Genomic DNA, 19,506 nt, shown 5'->3' with positions numbered 1-19,506 from the left:
GAGGTCAATCCAAGTAAGGAGTAGGCTATGAGTCATGACTGGCAGAAATCAGTGTTTGCCTTAGACCAGAAGTCCTTGAAAGTATGGAATATGCCTTAATCTAGACAAAAGCCTTGTGGGAAATTAGACTCACAATGTTCTAAAATAAATCAGGCAATGTATGCTCAAATACCAAATTATTTCAAAATTAAATAAATTAAACCAACTCATAAACTATGATAAAAGGCTAAAATTAATTAAAATAAAATTAAAAATTTATTTAACTAAAATTAAAATTGCCATCCGAATGGAAAGAAAAAGTTTTTATGGACTTAAACAAGCCTAGCCTAGAAGTAAACTACCGAGTATGTCACCAATGACTGATAATACCCATGACGGGGAGATTCTAATACATGATTGTTGATGCAAAACAACTGAAGCCCACCAGGTCATCTTTTCAGTAAGTGTGTGCTCATCTTAGTATCAGTAATGCATACCTGCTATGATTTTTGACTTTGCAAACTGAATCACCTAGTATTTATTGAGTATTTACTATATCCAAGGCACTATAAGAAGACAACATGTCTTAAATTCACTGATTTGGTGTCAGAATAATCTGGCATTCGTTGCTTAAAGCCCTTTAGTAAATACCAAGTTCTAAGCTATACACCTAAGCATGGTATTATTTAATAATTAATTTATAAAATATTTAATGAGTGATTTAACATGTAAAACTTACATTTAAATCTGCTGAAGTATGGACATAAAGATGGCAACAATAGACACCAGGGACTACTAGAGTGGGGAACCAGGGGGCCAAGGGTTGAAAAACTATCTGTTGAGTACTGTGCTCACTACCTGGGTGATGGGATCAATTGTATCCCAAACCTCAGCATCATGCAATATACCCATGTAAAAGGAACTCCACATGTACCTGTGAATCTAAAATGAAAGTTAAAATTATAAAAATAAAAACATCTGCTGAAGTACCATTTTATTTATTTGTTTAGATAAAAATATCAATTCCTAATTTAGCTTCTTTTTTGGGCTGGGAATGGGAGTGGAAAGTAGGGGTGATAGAATCTCCCTCTGTCACCCAGGCTGGAGTGCATTGCACCATCGCTGCTCACTGCAACCTCCAGTTCCCAGGTTCAAATGATTCTCCTGCTTCAGCTTCCTGAGTAGCTGGGACTACAGGCATGCATCACCACACCCCACTAATTTTTGTATGTTTAGTAGAGACAGGATTTCACCATGTTGGCCAGTCTGATATCAAACTCGTGGCCTCAAGTGATCCTCCTGCCTCGGCTTCCCAAAGTGATGGGATTACAGGAGTGAGCCACCACACCTGGCCTAATTCAGCTTCTTTTTTGGCTACAGAATACCTTGCTTTAAGAAAAGTGTAGGGGCCAGGCGCAGTGGCTCACGCCTGTAATTCCAGCACTTTGGGAGGCTGAGGTGGGTGGATCACGAGGTCAGGAGTTCGAAACCAGCCTGACCAACATAGTGAAACCCCATCTCTACTAAAAATACAAAAATTGGCCAGGTGTGGTGGTACATACCTGTAATTCCAGCTACTTGGGAGGCTGAGGCAGGAGAATCACTTGAACCGGGAGGCTGAGGTTGCAGTGAGCTGAGATCGCGCCACTGCACTCCAGCCTGTGCGACAGAGTGAGACTCCATCTCCCCGCCCCCCAAAAAAAAGAAAAGAAAAGGAAAGTGTAGGACACAGGGCGAGGTGGCTCACACCTGTAATCGCAGTACGTTTGGGGCCTACTGGGGTGGATCACTTGAGCCCAGGAGTTCCAGACCAGCCTGGGCAACATGGTGAAACCCTGTGTTTAAAAAAACAAAACCAAAAATTAGCCAGGTGTGGTGGTGCAGGCCTGTAGCCCCAGCTACTTGAGAGGCTGAGGTAGGAGGATCTCTTGAGCCCGGGAGGTCAAGGATGCAGTGAACTGAGATTGCACCTCTGCATTCCAGCCTGGGCAACAGAGCTAGAGTCTGTCTCAAAAAAAAAAAAAAAAAGAAAGAAAGAAAAGAAAAGTGCAAGAATTAAAAAGTCACGCCTATAAAACTGATAACTATTGTTTTAATGAAAATTATATATTTTAAACACAACTTTAAGAACAGTACAGCAATTTTAAACCTTTAAATTGTTGGCCTGGCATGGTGGCTCATGTCTATAATACTAGCATTTTGGGAGGCCGAGGCGTGCGGATCACCTGAGGTCGGGAGTTGGAGACCAGCCTGACCAACATGGACAAACCCCGTCTGTACTAAAAATACAAAATTAGCCGGGCGTGGTGGTGCATGCCTGTAATCCCAGCTACTCAGGAGGCTGAGGCAGGAGAATCGCTTGAACCCGGGAGGCAGAAGTTATGGTGAGCCAAGATTGCACCATTGCACTCCAGCCCGGGCAACAGGAGTGAAACTCCGAATAAAAAAAAAAAAAGAAAGAAAAATCTTTAAACTGTGGCAACCCCTAAAAAGTAGTTGATCTCTACCTACTTTCTGCCTTCATTAGCTGATAACCTTACAAATCCTTACAAACTCTTTGGGACCCCAATTCTCAGCATGGTTGCTTGGTCCAGTGCAGGCAGTGGCTTTATTGATGAGAATTCTGCCTGTGAAGCATTCTTTAAACTCATTGGAAATAAAATGGAAATAAAAACTAGCAGGGTTATACATTAGAAAGGAATGTGTTTTACTGATATCTGTAGGTATGGGACAGATGTTGATAGGTTCAAAGGGTAAGCAGGCATTTCAGGTACTGTATTTGCCCCTCTAGGAGGGATTACAGAATTGGAGCCTGTGGTGCTCCTGCTCTGAGGTTCTGAGCATGTCCATACTGTATTTTTCTTTTCCTCTTGTCTACCCTACCCTGGGAAGAGAAGCTACCAAGAGCTCTATATCCATGCATAGCAAAATAACCACATGGCAGTCAGTGCCAATGCGTCTAAACAATGCATCTGATTCTCAGGTCCCCAATCTTATTTTTATTTTGCATTTTAAAGAAAGCAGCATGATATATAAATGGTTTTAATTTTGTTTAATAAGATTTCAATTATTGGTAGAGTACACTTTAGAGAGGCTAGCTAAATGTGTGAATGGAAGAAAACACACTGAAGAATAAAGATAAAATCACCAGGTGACATTACATATTTCAGTAAGTTGAAAATGTAGCTCATTTTACCAATATTGTTATTTACACAGAACTTTAAAATCATTTACACATTATATATGATAAAGCATATATAAAATTTAAGGAAATTATTTTATTATAGAGAAAGACATTTAAAAATTTTCACCCGCAATAAAAGTAGCTCTTATTTATTATTTTTTGAGATGGAGTCTCACTCTGTTGCCCAGGCTGGAATGCAGTGGTGTGATCTCGGCTCACTGCAACCTCTGCCTCCTAGATTCAAATGATTCTCCTGCCTCAGCCTCCCAAGTAGCTGGGATTACAGGTGCCTGCCACCAAGATTGGCTAATTTTTGTATTTTTAGTAGACATGGGGTTTCACCATGTTGGCCAGGCTGGTCTCGAACTCCTGACCTCAAGTGATCCGTCCTCCTCAGCCTCCCAAAGTTCTGGGATTACAGGCGTGAGCCACCGCACCTGGCCCAAAAGTAGCTCTAATTTTAAGTAAGTAAGTTCATAAACAGGCAGGCCTGTGACTTATACTGCCAAACCCAAAGTTTGGAATAATGAATCTTTGGGATGGCTCATGTGAGGCACTTCACTTACTGGTGAAGTAGGAGATAGCTACCTAATCCTCCCAGAAATTTTACATCGTAATCCTTTCTATTCCCTGCACAACAAAAAAATAGAATAAAATTTAGAGAAATAGTGAATACTTATTGAGAGAAGTCCCTATGTTCTGGAGAAAAGGGACTAGCAAAAGTACTGTAATATATGCTGCAAAACAAAATTCCAAGTTAAAGACACTCTCCCTGCAAAGCTACAGGCCCCACTCTATCTTACACTCTCTTTGCTAAAACCTTCAACATGGTTAACTGGATAATATTCCCCCTGGAAACATATTTCTGATTTTATAGCAGAAGTTGATGGGAAATAAATTCATTTTGTAGAAAACTGCTTTACAAGTAAATGTGCTAGAATATTTTTATAAAGTGAAGGATATAAGCATTATTTCACTTACATGAAATAAGCATATTTTTGCTTCCTTTTAAAAATCTGAAGGTCAGATGGTGTGTGAATAGAACATGTATGTACTTGAGTAGCATGATTCTAGGTATTGATATATGCAATAAAAGAGATCAAAGCTTGCCAAGTAATTACTAAGTACTCCTTCTTTGCATTACATGAATATCAAAATATGTGCTACCTCAACAGCATCACTGCATTGACTGTGCATTTACTAACTTAAAATATATGTCTTGATTTCTCAGGAGCTCTTGATGAGTTCCTTGTTCCTTTATCTTTCCATTGTGCAGAACCACTATCAAATCTGCGTTCTGAATTGCAGAGAGTCTGTGAGTGACCACTAGGCATGTCCTTCCCGTCCTGGCTTTATCAAGGGCATGCTGAACCACCTGGAAGAGAGAAAGACCTGTGATCACCAGTTTGAGTTAGATGTTAGTAAACTTACCTAAGTCAAATCAATTAAGATAATCTAATAACATTCTTTGCTTTATTTGCTTGTCCCCAAAGGAATTGCCCTACTTGTAAAATATTCACCCTACTCAATAGAAATCTAGAAAGATTAACTACAGCCGGGCGCGGTGGCTCATGCCTGTAATCTCAGCACTTTGGGAGGCCAAGGCAGGCAGATCACCTGAGGTCAGGAGTTTGAGACCAGCCTGATCAACATGGAGAAATCCCATCTCTACTAAAAATACAAAATTAGCCGGGCGTGGTGGCAGGCACCTGTAATCCCAGCTATTTGGGAGGCTGAGGCAGGAGAATCGCTTGAACCTGGGAGGTGGAGGTTGCCGTGAGCTGAGATCGCGCCATTGCACTCCAGCCTAGGTGACAAGAGTGAAACTCCGTCTCAAAAAACAAAAAAAGAAAGATTAACTACGGATACATTATGTAACACTTTCAGTGGAAAAGCACTTGTGAGAATGAATAAAAATGAAATAGTTGTTTATATGTTAGTGGTTCTAAACTCACAGTCAGGAAGTAGTATTTCTAAGTAGAATTATAGCAGTATTTCTACTACAATTTCTTTGAGTAGTTCTAATACTACTCAAATTTCTACTATTATTTCTTTGAGTAGTTCTAAACTCAAAGTCAGGAAGTAGTATTTCTAAGTAGTATACCTAAGTAGAATTGTCTAATTTATTTACCTAATTTTCTCTCATAGATTTTGTTTTGTTTTTGGTAGGATTTAGCTGTAGAACTGTCCTGTTAACATAGTATTTCAGCCAACAGTGAGGTTTTGACGCTATATAGAGAAAGTGGGAGTGGAGGGTGAAAACCCATATTTGTTGAATGTATAAAATGTTCCCAAGATGGATATCTAATTTAAATTCTTTCAATAACCTCATAAAATGATAGTATTTTTATTTTTCTGGTAACTGAACTGAGGTTAGACCAAGGTCATACTGCTAGTAACTGATGAAGTAAGGATTACAGCCCAGATATGTCTGATCCCAAAAGTTAGTTGTCATTTATTTTTCATAACACATTGTTGCTTTGAGAATCAAGGATAATAATCATCTGCAAGTAGCAATCATGGGGGGATTAACTGCCTTGGCTCTTAGGTCAGATACCCTCCATTAGAATTTAGAGAAGTTACTTAATCTTTCTAAGCCTTAGCGTGCTAATCTGTAAAATGGTCATGCTAATCCAAGAAGCTCATTCGTCATGTTGTTGTGAAGACTGAGATAATAGCATGTAATGCATACTCTACAAATATTAATGATTATCATTCATTTAACCAATGTTCATTTACTAAATAAGTGCCTACATGTGCAAGAAACTCCTAGTGGATAAGGACATAGCAAAATCAAACAGCTGGAGAAGCTTGCTGTGCAAGTATTTTCTCATGTGTCCCTTTGCCTCCTTGTTTCCTGCTCATACTAGGCTGAGTCTGTAGAAGGTAGAATAACTCTCAGGCTCTGACACTGCAGTGTAGATTACTCTTTTACCCATATGAATTACCTTAATAGTTTGTTTGGCATCACTGGAATAATAATAAAATAGAAGAGTTATTTTTCTTGGTCTCTTTCCTTGAATGAAAAAACATTTTGAAAATTGGTCCACTTTTGATAATGAGACAAATTTGAATGAGAAAACCTTTCTGGAACATGAGATTCCCTCTGTCTCAACTGTCTCCCACCTCCCCACCACCTACTGACCTTTTTGTAAAGGTCCAAAGCCTTGATTGGAACTGGTGACCTTAGAACTACAATTCTTTCCAGGCCTTTGTTTTTCCAAACTTTCCTTGGTTTCTTCCATGTTATTGGATGCTTATATTTGGTATTATATTCTGAGATGAAAGAAAATGATATTACCTTCTCACTGTCATTATCGAGGGCTGAAGTGGCCTCATCCAACAATAAAATTTTGGGTTTTTGGAGAAGAGCCCTTGCAATAGCTAGTCTTTGTTTCTGGCCACCAGAAAGCTGTGTTCCTTTCAGTCCAACTTGTGTGTTGTATTTCTATTACAGGAGCATGCAATTAAGAAAGCAAGTGTTGGTTATTTAAATTAGCATGGCAACTGTGGGCGAGAACCATCTAAATATTTCAAATTTTGCTACTCTTGAAAATTTGTGTCCCAACAAATGTTGAAATCTATTCTTGGGCTTTGTTGCAAATAAATGCTAAAGTCGCAGTAAACACTACCATCTCATTTACATATCCGATCTGATCAGACAGCAGACCTCTGCCATTATGCTTCCACAAAGAAATTTTTCAAATTAAAGCATAAGAAAAAAATTATTGGCAAGAAACAAGTTCATAGTACACATAAATCCTTTTCCATTAAGTTATACTACCTACTATTTTCAGGTTAAAATGATTCGCAGTAGTAAAAACAAGGAAATTATGAGGTTTCTTCACTGACTCTTGCTAAGCCTCTATGGACACATCCTTACAGATGCTGCGATAGGAGTCTCAGTGGTACATGCATCTTCCTGGAAATAAGTTAGGTTGGCGTTTTTGTTTTTGTTTTTGTTTTTTTTGAGACAGAGTCTCGCTCTGTTACCCAGTCTAGAGTGCAGCGGCACAATCTCGGCTCATTGCAACCTCCACCTCCCGGGTTCAAGCGATTCTCTGCCTCAGCCTCCCAAGTAGCTGGGATTACAGGTGCCCACCACCACGCCTGGCTAATTTTTGTATTTTTAGTAGAGATGGGGTTTCACCATGTTGGCCAGGCTGGTCTTGAACTCCTGACCTCATGATCCACCTGCCTCGGCCTCCTAAAGTGTTGGGATTATAGGTGTGAGCCACCACGCCTGGCCAGGTTGGCATCTTGAAACAGTCTATTCACCTTTTCAGGCCACTAAGTAGTAATGGTGACATTTAGCACTTCACAGTGTTTTCATAGTTCCCCTACTTACTAATAACCCAATTTCTGCAGTGTTTCCCTTCATGGAAGGGTAAATAAAATTTCACACAAATCTTGAAGCCATCATGGTCCTCTGAATCACAATTGGTCAGTACAGTTGGGTTAAGCAGGTTCTTGCCTGCTTTTTAGATTGTCCTATTGACTTTGCTTCCTTTCAAGGCTTCACATTGCTTTCTAGTGGCCCTTGGCACTTTTGTAAGAAACATAAGCCCTTAGTACCTAGACAAGAATGTGTAGATGGATCAGCTCCATTGAGAAAGCTGGTCCAAGGGTATAGAGGGAAAGATTAGTCCTGTAGCAGCATTTCACATGCAGCTTGTGATTCCTAGTTGTTCATTTTGTGTTGGTAACCTAGAGAAGCTTGATGGAATTGCCTTTCTCTCCACATCTGACTGCCTTCAGGAAGTGCATTTTGGACAGAGTGAGTGTCACGAACCTGTGGTGTAACCTTACAACAAAATGTGTCTACGTCATCTCAAAGCTTACTTTTCAATTTAACATGCATAGGTGCATGCTTTGTAGCAAACGACAGGTGTCTGAATTACTAAAGCCTAGTAAAAATAACTTCTCTGAAGTGAAATGCTCTACAAAGAACACAGACTTTAGCTGTTTTCTCTGTCATTTATCTGGGACTACTAGTAGGCCTTGGGCCCTTTCCTTCTAAAATGCATTTTGTTAAATTTGGAACCATAGATAAAACTGTGTCTGCCATTCATTTTCAAACACTGCAAAGTTTGTATTTAAATGAGGGGATTCAATCTTAAACTAAAAATTGGGAAGGGAGGTGGGAAAGATAATGAGCTCGTAGCCCTTTCTGCCAGCCTAGCTTAAATTGTACATGAATTCTTCTAGGGCAGCTGAAGAACATACAAAACTACTTTAGGACTCACTTTGCAGTTTTTGGCCTTCTCTGGATTGTAGGAGAGTATAAGTTTAAAGAACATATTGGATGAAAACTAAATTCAGATGTTTTGCCCACTGTTAAGCAGAACAGATTACAAATGTGGATATACACATTGTCCCAATAGCCACCTAAAAACATTTGCGTATATTTAAACTGAAGGTTTTTAAATTTTTTAAATCTTATTAATTAATTAATTTATTTATTTTTTATGGAGTCTTGCTCTGTAGCCCAGGCTGGAGTGCAGTGACGTGATCTCGGCTCACTGCAAGCTCCACCTCCCGGGTTCACGCCATTCTGCCTCAGCCTCCCGAGTACCTGGGACTACAGGTGCCCGCCACCACACCTGGCTAATTTTTAGTATTTTTAGTAGAGACGGGGTTTCGCCATGTTAGCCAGGATGGTTTTATTTGTTTTTTTAACAAAGAACCACAGAGTTTCTCTTTAGCCGAAAATCTGAATCCATTTTCTCGCAATCACTGGGATGGTGAGTGCCCTGAAATCACCTCTTTTATGAGAAACTCAAGGGGTAATGGCTTCTTAATATGAACCTGGAGCTAAAAGTCAGTTGCATCCTAGAGGGAACACCAGAGTCTAATCCTAAAGCAACTGCATTCTGGAGAATCCCTGCAGGCACTGGGTTGGATTTTCAGGGTGGTTCCACTGGTCAAAGTCCTACTTAAGGATGTGGCTTGACTGAGAGCTGCCACTGGGTGATATTGTGAAGATTAAGAGAGAACCACACCTGGTGTGTGTCTCAGAGGATCCTTGAGGTCAAGGCAGCGTTGCTTCCACTTCTGTCCTATGCCCCAGGCCCGTATTTCCAAATGCCTGTGGGATATTTCTATGAGATACCTGGTAGATGCATTACATTACACTCAGCATGTTCTAAATTGACTCCTTGTTCTGCACTCTTCTGGTTTGAGCTGTTACACAGATCCACACTCCCTTACCGAAACCCTTGGAGTTATATGTATTTAAGAATTCTGATTTTTTTCAACCTTAGAAGAAAAAATTCTATGTATTCTATATATACGATATAATATCTATATTTAATAGATAATATATTATTTAACACCCCCAGAAGGATCTGGGGAAGCAACTGGTAATCAAATATGTGAATTTTGTGCAGAAGTATTTGATTATTTATTCTAAGTGGGATAAATATAAATAAAGGACTATATTATATCCTCACATCGTTTTGCCACCAAATGAATTTTCATCAAACATACACAATTTGTGTGTGGCGTGTGTGTATATGTATGAGTGTGTGTGTGTGTGTGTGTGTGTGTAGGGGGAAGCCTTTGGACTCTCATCACTGCTCTGTGTTTTATTCCATGAGGCTGCTCAGTGTATTGTACATTTCCTTGCTGACTTTCCAGAAACAATCTTGAGCCAAGTCCTGTTGATTCCACTTTTAAAATATCTTTTAAATCAATTTTCTTGTTTTAGTTCACTTTGTAATTGTTATTGTAGGCCTTCAAAACCTATCCCTGGAAATAGCTCTGAACTGATCTCTCAAGCTCCCTGTGTCTTTGTCACTCTCTACCGTCATTTACATTGCTGCTAGATGAGTAATTCCAATATCCAATTCCCAACATGTTCCCTATTTAAAAATCTTCAATGACTCCTTAGTAACTACCAAAGTTAAACATTTCTTTCCTTGTGATTTAAGTGCCCACTTTTTACCTTTACATGCTTATCAAATACCATAGCTTTATATACTCTATTCTTTGTCAATTGGCTTACAGTTCCATGAAAACATTGCCATAGTTTCTGTCTCCATGTTTTTGCTCAGGCTATGCCCATTGCCTCATTATAGAGAATGCCCTTTTAAAGCCTTGACTACTGAAATTCTACTTGATCAATACTCAGATCACCTCTTAATTCTCCAAAGGTCTCCTCTGAACCCCCAGCCAGAAGTGATTCTACTCCCCTCTAGGCTCAGATAGAAGTTTGTTTACCTTCTGTGCACTATAATTATTTGTATGTGTTGATCTGTGTTCATCTTAACTATTGGGCTTCATATTCCTAAAAGTAGGACTATACTTTATTTGTCCTATCTTCCCTAAATAAAAGCCCAGTGGTTTGCAAAGAAATGCTCAGTAGCTGTGTGTTGAGTGACTAAATGCATGGATGTTGGGATAGAAGAATGAAGACATGGGGCTGGACGCAGTGTCTTTGGGAGGCCAAGGCGGGTGGATCACTTGAAGTCGGGAGTTTGAGACTAGCCTGGGCAACATGGTGAAACCCCATCTTTGCAAAAAAAAAAAAAAAATTAGGCAGGCATAGGTGGCAGGCACCTATGGTCGCAGCTCCTGGGGAGGGTGAGGTGGGAGGAACACTTGAGCCCAGGAGGTCAAGGCTGCAGTGAGCTGAGATCCTGCCGCTGTATTTCAGCCTAGGCGACAGAGCAAGACCCTGTGAAGAAAGAAAAGAAAGAAAGAAAGAAAGAGAGAGAGAGAGAGGGAGGGAGGGAGGGGAAGGAAGGAAGGAAGGAAGGAGAGAGGGAAGGAAGGAGAGAGAGAGAGAGGGAGAGAGAGAGAGAGGGAAGGAGGAAGGAAGGGAGGGAGGAAAAGAAAGAAAGAGAGAAAGGAAGAAAAGAAAGACAAGAAAAGCAAGCAAGCAAGAAAGAGAAAGAAACGGAGAGAGAAAGAAAGGGAGAGAGAAAGAAAGGAAAGAAGACAGGGAATGTAAATTTTGAGGGAGCAGGACATGGCAGAATGGTCAATCCACAAAGTTTGTAGTAAAAGTGAAAGAAATCCTCAGAAAGCAAAGTGTGACACAATTCAATTTGCTAAATAATTCTTGGAGAGAATTAAAATGAATAATACATTAATGTGTCTTATGTGAAGCTGACTTTCTTCCTATGCCTGTTTTACATATGGGTATATATTTTATGCTTACTGCATGTTACTGGAAGAGCTGAACTCTTTCAGACTTTTGCTTCACCATTTTCACACTGCCACTGTGGCCATGTATTTGGAGGGAGTGCTGGGCTCCATTTATTTGCTCAAGAAAATTAATTCTCTTTTTTTTTTTTTTTTTTTTTTTTGAGATGAAGTCTCACTCTTGTTGCCCAGGCTGGAGTGCAATGGCATGACCTTGGCTCACTGCAACCTCCACCTCCCGGGTTCAAGTGATTCTCCTGCTTCAGCCTCCCAAGTAGCTGGGAATACAGGCATGTGCCACCATGCCCAGCTAATTTTTGTATTATTAGTAAAGACAGGGTTTCACCATGTTGGCCAGGCTGGTCTTGAACTCCTGACCATAGGTAATCCACCCTCCTTGGCCTCCCAAAGTGCTGAGATTACAGGTGTGAGCCACCACACCCAGTCTAAAAAATTAATTCTATCTGAAGGAAGTACAACAAATTACAAGATTCATGTTCACTTTTCTTCCCTAAAAACCTAGGTGTGAGCTGTAACATGTTTCTAAGTGTCACTCTGAGTATACCAGTGCCATTATCCACAGTTGCAGTGGTTGCTTTGGACTGCCCTTCTGAAGGGAGGAGAAAGGGCACCTTTGTTCCCATCTCTGAAACCCTAGGACCACCATGGTTACGAACCCTTTCCGTCCCTTCAGGATAGCACAAAGAATCCAGGTTCAAATGCTGAGTTTCCATACAACTTTAAGAAAGTTATTGAACTTCTTTTTCTGTAAAATGTGGTAGTTACAGCATCCTTGCTGTACTATGGTGAAAATTTGGCTCAGTTCTTGGTTCCCAGAAGGACTGGGTAATGGGTGGCTGGTTTCCTCTCTTCCTTTTTCCCAGCCAACTGAGCATAAGAGGGCAGCCTTATTCTACCCAGGGTACTAACCGAAGGCATTTAGTAATATGCAGCTTTTCTAGGAATTATCTGATTTGATTTTTTTAAACGATTTTATTTTGGTATCAGGTTTCCTTATGGTTCTACATGTTTTTGGGGGAACAATGACATGAAGGTAAATTAAAGTTAAAATTTAAAACACTGAAAAATAAGCTACTCTTTTAGAAAAAATGTTAAAGGAAATAACATCTTAGTTTTCAAAGTCTGTTGTAAAAAGTTAGCACAATGGATTTTTGCAGCATATAGTTTTGAGTAAATGTGAGAACTGGTACAATAAAAAGAATAGAAGATAATAAACAATTTAAGAATAAAAGTTAGGCCAGGTGTGGTGGCTTATGCCTGTAATTCCAGAACTTTGGGAGGCCGAGGTGGGTGAAATTGCTTGAGCCCAGGAGCTTGAGTCCAGCCTAAGCAACATGATGAAACCCCATCTCTACAAAAAATACAAAAATTAGCCAGGCATGGTGGCATGTGCCTGTGATCCCACCCATTCAGGAGACTCAAGTGAGCCTGGGAGGTCGAGGCTGCAGTGAACCAAGAACACACCACTGCACTCCAGCCTGGGTGCCAGAGTGAGACCTTGTCTCGAAGGAAAAAGAATAAAAGTTAAATGGTACAAATATCAATTGGGCAGCATTTCACAATACATAAAACAAACTACTGAGATTATGCAGGTAACAATCTGACCACAAATTAACAATGCAGTGAGTGTCATGGTTAAAAAGGAAGTTGCCATTAAAAGACATTCACAGTGTCACTATATTTATAAAAATATGTGAATCCTTCCTATACCTTTGTTACTGCAAACCCTTACCAGAGTGAGGGAAATCCTGTTTCTACATGTAGGCACTATGTAGTATGGAGAAGAGCTGGTGAGGGAAGGAGTGTAAAAGTTAGAGAGTATGATGACTATTGGCCTTCACCAAAGAATAGGGCTCTAGATTATTAGTTGTTTGATATATTGGTTGTTAAACTTAACTATCTCCCTTTAAAGTGAGATAGAAACTTAGTTTATAAAAATCACATGTACGAATTTGCCCCTACATGAAAATATCTCTACTTTTATTTCATTTTATTTATTTTATGTGTGTGTGCGTATGTGTGTTGCAAACACTCAGGTATTATAAACACTTAAAGTTACAATTATCCCTCTCTGTGCACTGTTTTTGGATTTGTATCAATACTTGCACTACCAAAGGCTTCTCTACAGTTAGCCAAGATTTTTGACTTTTCTGAGATTTTGTGCCAATTGTCCCAGCTAATACAGACATCAAGGTGATAAAAATGGCAGGCAAGGATCTTACACTCTAGTGGGGAAGGGAAACACTAAACAAACAACTAAGTGCTCAGGGTAATTTTCAGACTGTGATACATGCCCTGAAGACAAAGTGATAGGGGATAGGACTGGTGGGGACTTTTAAAAATAGGATGTTTAGGGAAAGCCTCTGCAAAGGTAACATTTGAAAGGGCTTGAAAGTTAAGGTGCTACTTGCCGGGCATGATGGCTCACGCCTGTAATCCCAGCACTTTGGGAGGCCAAGGCGGTGGATCACCTGAGGTCGGGAGTTCGAGACCAGCCTGTCCAACATGGAGAAACCCTTTCTCTACTAAAAATACAAAAAATTAGCCGGGCGTGGTGGCACATGCCTGTAATCCCAGCTACCTGGGAGGCTGAGGCAGGAGAATTGCTTGAACACGGGAGGTGGAGCTGAGTGAGCCGAGATCGCACCATGGAACTCTAGCCTGGGCAACAAGAGTGAAACTCTGTCAAAAAAAAAAGAAAGTTAAGTCGGCTACTATGCCAAAAGCCAACCTAAGGGAGGTCTAGGCTGGAGAAACAGCAAATGCAAATGTCCTAAGGTCGGGAGCAAGTTGGCGTGTTCATGAGACAGGAGAGGCCAGCTCAGCTGCAGCAAAGTGACTCTGTGGTGAGGTTGTTGCTGGGAAAACAGTGGGGCCAGATTACAGAGGCTTCAGCAGCCCCTCCCCATGGGGTGTCTGGGCTTTATTCTAAGTGCACAGGGAGCCATGAGGCAGTTGTAAGCAGGGGAGGGATGGGATCTAATTTGTTTTTAAAAGATCCCTCTGATTGCTGTGAGGAAGAAAAATGATAAAGGAGCAAGACTGGAAGGCAGATGAAGAGGCTACCGCAGTTGGGGGGGAGGTCATAGTGTGGACCAGTCACAGCGTAGACGGATGGAAGGCAAATAACAAAATGTGAAAGTTAATCCAGTGAATATTAATAAATTTTGGTCTTAGGAAAATAGTCACACGAAAATCTCAAACTTGGTTTTTCACATCTGACTTCATGTTTTACATCTAACTTTAGATTCTGGCAATAAATAAATTGTATGATCCAAGGAATACATAAAAACAACTGCATAGGCCCAGTAGCTACTTAGACTTACTTGGCAGCTTTGTAATTCAAGATTTCAGAAATTTTCTTACCTCGGGGAGACCTTCAATAAAAGAATGGATATTTGCTGCATTTGCTGCTTCTTTGATCTCATCTAATGGCACCACGCGGCTGTTGTCACCATAGGCGATGTTTTCAGCGATGCTGCAGTTGAAGAGCACAGGCTCTTGAGAAACAATTGCTATTTGGGAACGGAGCCACTGTACATTCAATTCTTTTGCATCCACACCATCAAACAGCTGCCAAAAGCAGATTGGAGAATGGTGTGTTAAGATCACACAACTGTATCATGTTACAGTTCACTGTATTCAAACACACACAAATCATAACAAGAAGGATAGGAATTCAAGCTATTTCAAAGGATAAGGTTACCCAAGGAAGGCTCATAAATCATATGTTGTATAGAAGCAAACGGCATGTAACTCACTACTGCCCCCTCCACTGTAACAGGACCTGACTTTCTGAAAGCCCAGTGAAAAGTAGGTGGAGATGATAGAGTACTCCACGTGTAAAGCTGTGTCATCTTGCACACAGCCATATTTATTCACATAGATAGATAACAACACTCTAACAACACCATCTCATATTTGATGAGCATGCTCACTATGTGAGGGGGACTCTTCAGTACCAGGGAAATAGTGGTCAATAAGAGAAAGCTCTTTCCCTTTTGTAGCTTATATATATATATATATATTTTTTTTTTAATTTTATTATTATTATACTTTAAGTTCTAGGGTACATGTGCACAACGTGCAGGTTTGTTACATATGTATACATGTGCCATGTTGGTGTGCTGCACCCATTAACTCATCATTTACATTAGGTATATCTCCTAATGCTATCCCTCCCCCCTCCCCCCATGGATGTAGCTTATATTTTAGCAGAGAGGCATGCAATAAACACGTGAACAAATAACTCAATAAACTCAGGAGAGGAAAGTACCCTGAAGACAGGGTAACAGGGTAGAGCGACTGAGGCAGTGGGGAGGGTATGGAGAGGCATGAGAAGGGGGTTGTACAAGAAGGCCTTAAGGAAAGGACGTTCAGACTAAGACATGAACAGTGAGAAGGAGCCTGCAAAGGGGACATTCTGGGCAGGGCAATAGCAAAATAAAGGTTCATAGGTATGTTTAAAGAACATGAGGAGACTTTGGGAGGCTGAGGTGGGCAGATCACTTGAGGCCAGGAGTTCAAGACCACCCTGGTTAATATGGTGAAACCCCGTTTCTACAAAAAATACAAAAATTAACTGGACATGGTGGTGCACCCCTGTAATCTCAGCTGCTACTTGGGAAGCTGAGGCATGAGAATCGCATGAACCCTAGAGGCGGGGTTTGCAGTGAGCCGAGATCGTGCCACTGTACTCCAGCCTGGGCCACACAGCGAGACTCTGTCTCAAAAAAACAAAACAAAACAAAAAATGCACAAAAGCCCCCCAAAAAACAGAAAAAGCACAGTGCATGATGACGTGGGGAGTGATATGAGAGGAGCTTGGAGTGGGAGGCAGGGGCCAGGGTATGAAGGACCTGATTGATGGCATAGACTCTGGTATATTCTAACTGTGGAAGGTTTAGAAGAGGGAGTGTGCTATATACTATGTGCGAATAGATGAGTGTCTGCTAGTTCAAGGGAGCCCTTTAAGACTCCCTTAAGTCCCTAAACTCTGTTTTGCAAGCACTCATTGAGAATCCGTAGGGCGAAAAGACAGTACGTTGCAGGAGAATGAGGACTAACGTGGCAGTCTGAGTTTTAGGAACTTTTTTGTAGGGGCAGGAGGCAGGACAGGAAGCTCTGTGTGGGTGTGCTGATGTGGTGGTGTGTGGTGGGGGGAGGACAAGGTAATGGAAAAACCACAATATAAGGTATAGTAAGACAAGTGCCAGGTAAGAAAAACAATCCTTAGGTTCGAAGGATGGAGAGATTACATTATTTTAGATATTCGAGGCATGACTTCATGGAGCTGATTCCAATAAGCCTTAACCATGCATAAGGTTTTGACAGTTGGGAGGTGGGGATGAGTGGTGGGAAAGCAGAAGCCTGAACTAAGGAGGTGGAGGACAGTGTTCTCTCTGTCTTAAACCAGAACAGAATATGGAGCCACAATGTGAACATTAGACCAGACCTCCAGCACCCACGTTCTAAAGTAATTCCATGGCTAAGATCAACATTTCTGCTGCCAGAATGGTTGAAGAATCTTTGGACCTTTGTGCTTCACTTCAAAGTCCTAACCATCATTTTTGTGATGGTTTGCTTGTCCTCTTAGTTAAGGGTTGACACAGAGATTTTTTTTTCTTTTTAACTTCTGTATTGTTTGCCCCACCCAAACCAGTGGGGATGCTTAAGCCCTAGTGAATGTTTAAGAATAGGACTGCTAACCCCCAGATTAGGTGTGTTTCAATTCAGTCTTACCACTTGTCCTTGCACGGGGTCATAAAATCTCTGCAGAAGTTGAAGAGAAGTGCTTTTCCCACAGCCGCTGCTCCCCACAAATGCTACTGTCTTTCCTCGCTCAATACTGAGGGATAAGCCGCGGAGGATGAAAACATCTGGGCGACATGGATAGAAGAAAGAGACTTCTCGAAACTCTAAATTCCCTTCACATGTGTCCTGTGAAAGGAAGTTGACAGAGTTGAGAAGAGTGACTTGGGAAGGTTGTAACACACTGTAGCATACTGGCTAAGTTCCTTTTGAAAATTGTGCATGTTTCCATAGCCCTTTTAATTTTTTTTTTTTTTTTTTTTTTTGGTATTTTTAGTAGAGACGGGGTTTCACCGTGGTCCCAATCTCCTGACCTTGTGATCCACCCGCCTCGGCCTCCCAAAGTGCTGGGATTACAAGCGTGAGCCACCGCGCCCGGCCTCTAGCCCTTTTAATTTTAAACATGTATGCATCTCTGTAGAGCTGTTGACTGCAAGTGGGTTTCTGTCACTTTTGCTTAGATTTTTTTGTGTCTGTGTTTCTTGTTATCTTCACTACTGACTTCACTGAGTTTCTAAAAACCACTTGCTTCCTTCAGCTTTGCTGCACAGACAGTTCCATTCCACAGTTAGTTGTTTGACCAGCTTATCTGAGTAATACATTTTTCTTTTTAATTTGGTTTGTGCTTTACAAACCTTTATTGCTTAATTCAGAAGAGCTGGGGTTCTCATAAACTATATGTATAAGGGTTATTTTTGTAAACTGGGCCATGTTTTATAGTGAAGGTACAGTATGTTTTGAATTCTGATTTATCTTTTTTTTTATTTTATTATTATTATGCTTTAAGTTTTAGGGTACATGTGCACAATGTGCAGGTTTGTTACATATGTATACATGTGCCATGTTGGTGTGCTGCACCCATTAACTCGTCATTTAGCATTAGGTATATCTCCTAATGCTGTCCCTCCCCCCTCCCCCCACCCCACAACAGTCCCCGGAGTGTGATGTTCCCCTTCGTGTGTCCATGTGTTCTCATTGTTCAGTTCCCACCTATGAGTGAGAACATGCAATGTTTGGTTTTTTGTCCTTGCTATAGTTTACTGAGAATGATGATTTCCAGTTTCATCCATGTCCCTACAAAGGACACGAACTGATTTATCTTTCTTATTTTATTTTATTTTATTTTACTTTATTTTATTTGAGACAGGGTCTAGCTCTGTCACCCAGGCTGGAAGGCAGTGACGCAGTCTCAGCTCACTGCAACCTCCACTTCCCAGGCTCAAGCCATCCTCCCACCTCAGCCTCCTGAGTAGCTGGGACCACCAGCGTGTGCCACCACACCCAGGCAATTTTTTTTTTTTTTTTTTTTGAGACGGAGTCTCGCTCTGTCACCCAGGCTGGAGTGCAGTGGCGCAATCTCGCCTCCCGGATTCACGCCATTCTCCTGCCTCAGCCTCTCTGAGTAGCTGGGACTACAGGCGCCCGCCACCACGCCCGGCTAATTTTTTTGTATTTTTAGTAGAGACGGGGTTTCACCGTGGTCTCGATCTCCTGACCTCGTGATCCGCCCGCCTCGGCCTCCCAAAGTGCTGAGATTACAAGCATGAGCCACCGTGCCCGGCCTTTTATTTTTTGTATTTTTAGTATTTTTGTATTTTTAGTAGAGATGGGGTTTCACTATGTTGCCCAGGCTGGTTCCAAACTCCTGGACTCAAGCAATCCACCCACCTCGGCCTCCCAAAATGCTGGGATTACAGGCATGAGCCATCACGCCCTGCCCTATCTTTATTTTCAATTAGCCATTATTTGGCAGTGACAGTTGCCTAAACGTTTAGTTTTCTCTCTATGCATCAATCTCTTTACTGGTTAATGATTTCTAAACCAATACTCATCTACACCAGGATGTTTAAAAAAGACTTTCCAGAACTATCACTAAATGATTAACTTTCCCTTTATATATTTGATTCATAAGATTTTAAGTTCTTTTGATCTTTGTGTTCATCTCAATTGCATTTTAAGTCTTATTAATTTTTGTTGTGAGAGTAAACAACTAAGGAGTAGTAGATTTGTGTGTGTGTGTGCCTGTGTGTGTGGTGGTAGTGATGGCTGGATTTTAAAACACATCCTTACAGTCAGGTTTACTAGTCATGTTCGACCCATCCTGAGCCCATCATATTATAGGTAAGAAGCAAGGGCAGGTAGGGGTGAGGAGTGAACAAAAAAAATTTGATGATATTATTTTCTTGTTAAAAGAATTCGATGTTAAGATGTGGTTAAGAGATCTAGAAATAGAAAAAAAATCTGGAAGGATATTTGCCAAAATTTAAAAGTAGTGTAGTAGTAGTTTATTTTAGCATAGTCAGTATTTTCCATTTGCCCCCTACAACCTATGAATATTATTTGTATAAAAAGTTTCTTTTTGT

The 19,506-nt window shown here is 40.8% G+C and overlaps 1 protein-coding gene across 1 annotated transcript in view; it reads right to left on the bottom strand.

The window, feature by feature from the left end:
• Positions 1-2,957: 2,957 nt before the first annotated feature.
• Positions 2,958-19,506, bottom strand: part of ABCB5 (ATP binding cassette subfamily B member 5) — a 155,065-nt gene continuing 138,516 nt past the window's right edge. Inside the window, exons 25-28 of the mRNA XM_003252628.2 lie at positions 17,075-17,272; positions 14,699-14,905; positions 6,465-6,611; positions 2,958-4,538 (exon numbers count right to left, since the gene is read on the bottom strand). Of these exons, the coding sequence (XP_003252676.1) occupies positions 4,341-4,538; positions 6,465-6,611; positions 14,699-14,905; positions 17,075-17,272 (750 nt within the window). The 3' untranslated portion in view covers positions 2,958-4,340. The remainder of the gene's footprint in view (positions 4,539-6,464; positions 6,612-14,698; positions 14,906-17,074; positions 17,273-19,506) is intronic.

The sequence above is a fragment of the Nomascus leucogenys genome, chromosome 11, assembly GCF_006542625.1.
Source record: "Nomascus leucogenys isolate Asia chromosome 11, Asia_NLE_v1, whole genome shotgun sequence".
NCBI lineage: Eukaryota > Metazoa > Chordata > Mammalia > Primates > Hylobatidae > Nomascus > Nomascus leucogenys.
The sequence above is the reverse complement of the archived record's forward strand: the minus strand, read 5'-3'. Positions and strand labels throughout refer to the sequence as shown.